The sequence below is a fragment of the Diaphorina citri genome, unplaced genomic scaffold (genome assembly GCF_000475195.1).
Source record: "Diaphorina citri unplaced genomic scaffold, Diaci psyllid genome assembly version 1.1 scaffold855, whole genome shotgun sequence".
NCBI lineage: Eukaryota > Metazoa > Arthropoda > Insecta > Hemiptera > Psyllidae > Diaphorina > Diaphorina citri.
Genome location: NW_007378287.1, coordinates 19447 through 25052, shown reverse-complemented (window position 1 = coordinate 25052; position 5606 = coordinate 19447). Strand labels below are relative to the sequence as shown.

General features: G+C 36.7%; 1 protein-coding gene across 1 annotated transcript; it reads right to left on the bottom strand.

The window, feature by feature from the left end:
• Positions 1–316: 316 nt before the first annotated feature.
• On the bottom strand, positions 317–3271 carry LOC108252791 (tau-tubulin kinase homolog Asator). The gene is made up of 2 exons (XM_026826012.1): positions 1381–3271; positions 317–1221 (listed from the first exon to the last, which is right to left on the bottom strand). Exon 1 carries the CDS (start codon positions 3217–3219, stop codon positions 2080–2082), a length of 1140 nt encoding a protein of 379 aa, XP_026681813.1. The 5' UTR covers positions 3220–3271; the 3' UTR covers positions 317–1221; positions 1381–2079.
• Positions 3272–5606: the final 2335 nt, after the last annotated feature.

Sequence of the window (5606 nt, the reverse complement as noted above, 5' to 3'; positions counted from 1 at the left end):
AGAATTATTTATTTTTAACTAGAATGTAATTCCACAATTTCAACCATTTTGATTTAGAGAAAAATACGGACCATAATTTCAGAATATCGAAAAGCCCCTTACGTTGTTTTGCTTAGGTAAGTACACAGAATTATTTATTTTTAAAGGTCTCCTAAAATTAAACTATACTTGAAATCTGAAACGAAAAAACACAGTTCTTTCGAGGGGAAAAAATTCTAAAGGACAAAGAACATAAATTTGTACTCTGGTCATACGAGGGTTAATTCTACAAAGTTAAGGAGTACTTTTCAACTAAGGATTTTTTTTATTACTTTTATTTTTTTTTTATATGCTTAACACAAATGGCGTTCCTCAATTAAATACATCTCGATTAAACTTTATAACTTTGACTTCATCAACCAACCCCCTAGATTTGAAGTCCATTGTGCTAACCACTACTGTGAGTACTGAGGACTGAGGTTGGTTTACTGTAATGCTTGGGAGATTAAGTCCTAAATTATATTGATTAATAGATAGCATTTTCAATATTCATGTCTTCAAAAATGTCTTTGGTTGGGTTCTGATTCAAAACAAATTTTAGTAAAATAATAAATTAAAACAAAATCAAAATAAAGCTGCAATTTAAAAATTAAAATATCTATGATAGAGGAAAATTAAATATAATTCCTGGACTCGAAAAAAAAAAGTTAAAAATTATTTTTGGTAGCTAGATTGCACGTGGTTGAATCTGATGACACACTTGTTCGTTCATATGAGCGCCTGGTATCTTATTTTAGTTAGGCAATATGCAATGATTCAAATGATTGATTCCAAGTTCTCAACAAAATACTGTTTTATCCAAGATAGCACAGAGAACACTAGAACAGCTAGGTATGAAGGTATTCTTACCTACTAAATCTTCTTGGATCTCTTTATACCCAAGATGAGACCCTAGCTCTCATTTTAAGCTACTTAAATTTTAAATTCGTTAGGCAAGCCAACCAGAAATTGGCACTCTAGGTATGTATGTATTAGTACAGTAGGTACAGCAATCACACTCCTGTAGCTACAATGGAAAATCATTGATTATTATGCGTAGTAACAGCTGAGTCACCGAATTAGTTTCCATTTAAAAGTTAAAGGGTTCCTGTACTGACAAACAGATCGAAAAACTGTTTAACAATAACTGTTACAAATCAATAACTGCCCCACCCACAAAGTGCCAATAACTGCATGGCATACCTTTTATGCGTAGTAACAGCTGAGTCACCGAATTAGTTTCCATTTAAAAGTTAAAGGGTTCCTGTACTGATCGCAAACAGATCGAAAAACTGTTTAACAATAACTGTTACAAATCAATAACTGCCCCACCCACAAAGTGCCAATAACTGCATGGCATACCTTAGCTCAGTTTTTAATTTTAATAATGGACTAAATATTTTTCATTTCTTTTTGCAAAATTCTATTTTAAAGGGGGGGGGGGATAAAATAAACTGAATTTGTTATGTAGAATACTTTGATACAAGTAAGGAAGGTGCAACCTATAGATAAAATAATTACAGTATTTAGGTTTTAAGTCTTGTCTCTTCTTATTATAAACACATAATTTATAACACGAAAAACAAAATCACTCGACATGAAAGCAGAAACTCAACCAAAGTGCTCGGATTGGATCGATCTAGCAGAAAAACACGTTGTCACCAATTTCAAATCAAAAGTTTTCAAACGTGTGTTGAAACATGACCCTCTATTCTTATGGCTTTTGATAATTGATTAAGCGATTGAAACCGTGCTAAAAACAGTAGAAACCTTCATAAAAGTACATTGGTGATTCGTTATTTTTGACGCAAAATCATTAACAAAAAATAAGAAATACAATTTTATCTAATGACTCAGAAATACATTTTTATCTAATAAATCTTATCTCCTGGACCTTCAGCCTAGGATTATTGGATTTTCATACTTTATCAATTTTAGCTCCAACAGATTGAGAACCGAGTTTAAAAAATTCATCTACCCTAGCACTTTGGTCAGAGTTCACGCAAAGCGATTTTTACACTGCATTTTTGGTTTTGCCTAAGACCTGCTTTGCAAAGTCAATTATGCATTTGACACAACATTTTTCTCGGGACTAAATTTAGGTTTCTGAGTGAAAGTGAACTTGGCGTCTAATACCTGTGGTTCTTCTAGTGGTTTGTGATCCGGGGAGTGTAGGTTCTCAGCACGCCACTCGTTGTCTGATTTGTTATCTGACTTATCAGTTTCCTCCGAGTCATCGAACTGAGACTTCCACTGTGAAGCCAAGGTTAAACCTCCACCACCACGCGTCACCTGCTGCATGGCAGACACATTATCATCATCCATGACAGCAAACTGAGTGATGGACATGTCACCTCTGTTACACCTAGTGAGAGATTTACTAGGAGTCAAACTACTCTGCCGCTTGCCTCGGATATCAACCTTGAGAGCGACACGAGATCCTTCTGTCACAGGAGAATCCACGGAATAGCCCGATGATATCCGATGTGCTTGATGTGAAGAGGAAGTCTTCTTGATTAGTTTCTGCCCAACGGATTGGTTCTTGTCAGCCCCAGTAATGTCCACTATCACAGAGGAGGAATCCACAGTCTTCACCGGAATACTTGAGTTATTCTCCAAGCCAGGCATGGACACAGCTCTTCTTTGAGAAGTTTTCTTAGGAGAATCTAGTTGGTTATCACAATTGTTTGCAGGAACAGGGTTTGGATTACAATTCTTATCAACCACCACTTGATGGCCAGACACATCTGTGGTAGATTCAAGCTGCATGCCAAGTCTTTTCCGTACAGCATCATCATATTCTAATTGGGCCAAGGATTCGGATTGTTTCTTATTATCAGGTTCAGGTTCGATGTTTTCTTGATCATTATCCAGAGGAGTTGTCGTGGTGATGAGTTGATTGACAACACCTGCAGTGGCTGATGTGAGTGGTCTAGTCATGAGAGCTTGAGATGTATTGTTTACAGTAGTGGTTGGCAACATATGAGCATTGTCTACTTGAGACAAGGTGACTGGTTTCTCCCAATCATACGGATCTGACTCCTGGACACCACGTCGCTTCATACAACGCTCGAAGATTCCTATCAGCATGGTATAGTCTGGTTTATCTGCGTACTCTAATGTCTGGATATGCTCTAGAAATCGCCTCAAGTCAGAAGGCAAATGTTTCAGAAGAAGACGATGATCATATTTTTCTTTCATTAGGCCGACTTGTTCCTTGTCTTTGATTTTCCTCCAGGGTAACTGTCCATTGACAAACGTGAAAATACTGCATATTTTATGACAAACTTAAAAGACGTAGAAGTAAGTAATAAAAATTAAATAAATACAATTACGAATACTTTATCTCGACTACCAGCGTAGGACTAAACAGTCCGCTTTTGATAGCAAATTTAATACTTTTTCCTAACAATTTAAAACCCCTTTCCGCACATAAAAGTAAAAGTACCACATACCTATTGTTGACTTGCATCAAAAGAAAAAAGGTATAGGAGAAAACTTTTCTCCCAAAATAAGTATCAAGTGGTTAAATTTTATGAGTGTAATTATTTCTCAAAAGTCCACATTATGGTCGACGGACCATAATTATATTATGAACGTTAAGAATTTCCGCAAATACCAATTGATTCCAGGCAAGGTATTTTCAAGAATTTCAAGGTGTACCGTTTTACCTTTCCACCGATTTCAAATTACTGGTAATCTCGATTAAACAAAAGTTTGATAAAGGGGGAAACACTTAGCAAGCACAAACTGGTACCTACTTTATTGAATCGTGATTTGTTCAAGAGCTCAAGGTTGGATTTTTCTTTTTCACAGAATTTTAAAGGTAGAATAAATTTTCAATTTGTTTTTTTTTTTTTTTTTTTTTTTTTTTTTTTTTAAAAAAAAGAACTTTTACTTAATGGAAGTTGGCCTGGCGCACTACTATCTACTTAGATCTGTCTCTTAAGGTGAGTCCACACATAGTGGACCGGCCGTCAATCGATGTCGACTGAACCGTCCACACTACCTCGAGGCCTCGAATAATTTAGTCGATCGATGTGAATGCAACGCCCGGTCGACTATGTGTGGACCTGTGGACATACCTTTATAATCACAAGATAAATTTTTAATAATACTGGGTAGTGTTCAAAATTCTAAAGGACTTAATTAATTAATCATTGAATTAACTAATTACTTTTCAACTAATTTACTAATTCTGTAATATAGTAATCGCATTGACTGATATTCAAATAAATCACAATTGAATAGAAAACGAAGAAAAGACCATTATACTCTTAAAATTTAATCTATAAAAGCAAATAAAAAAATGGTTTCCTTTCAAAAAGACGTTCAGAAGGATAGTAAATTTTATACTTATAAATTTTAAATTTAAATTGAAAAATAAAATCTCGTTTTCTTTTCCGCCTAGCTAATATTGGGGCGATATCTAATGGCTAGCTTCAAAACTTAGAGTGCACAATTCTCATGTTTACATTTATTTCATCAGATCAGGCAATTTAACCTGACACCAGACTAAGCAGTCCATGATCCGTTTCGATATTATCAGAACGCATCAGCAGGACACAGCATGTGGGCTAAAGAAATGGGAAGATCTGTTTATGCTTGAGTAGTGAGGAAAGTGGGAAACCAAGGTATCGAAGTTAGCCACTAGAGATCGCCACATTATACAGTATAAACAAATAAGAAATACTTATGCATGACCTAAATTTTAATATAGGCAAATTTGACTAGTGACTATTTTCTAATTTAAAATCGGTAAAAAAGCCAAACAATATAGGGGTACAAGTACACAGAAAATTAAACGTTACTTTTTACAATTTCATGGTAATTTTTTTCTTCCTGGGGGAAAAAAAATATACCAGCTTGCAACAAGTAGACGGGGTTTTTTTTTCTGTTATGATAACTTCTAGGTAGGTACCTACCTACCTAACGTTATGAAGAGACTGAAGAGAGACAAGTAAACACATCAGAGTATGATCCACCTACGTAGGTAGGTAATTGTAACAGATACATTACCTATTACAATTTACAAATAGGTATATACCTCGTACCTGTTCTTCCATATTTCCCATACAGCACGGAACAAGTTGAGCCTGAAACCTTGAAGTTTGGAACCAGGGCCGGATTTTGGAGAGGTCCTAACAGATGGTCGGGGTGTACTGTACTCACCCAGGGCCGGACCACGCCGTCGATCGACGTCGACTAAAACCGTACACTGCCTCGACAACATAGATTCACCTCTTTCACCGTGTCGATTGACCTATCGATCGACGGTGTCGACTATGTGTGGACCAGCTTTTCAGTCCTAACAGAGCCGTATATAGAGGGGGGCGAGGGGGCCCGGGCAACCCCTTCGAATCTCGTTTTTCTCCTTTACACTGTAGACCAGACTCCGAAAATTTGTAGCATCCCCGCCTGATAACTCACTGTTTGGACTCTCCCCCCTCCCCCCCCCCTCGACAAAACCCTGAGTCCTAATGATGGTCCGGTCTACAGTCTGGACTCAGGGCCGGATCATCGAAAGACCCTAACAGTTCTGATAACACTCCCATCCAAAATTTCGGAGTCTGGCCTACAGTATTAGG

Coding starts and splice junctions, on each gene's coding strand:
- LOC108252791 (XM_026826012.1), bottom strand. CDS start 3,219: ATGAAAGAAAAATATGATCATCGTCTTCTTCTGAAACATTTGCCTTCT.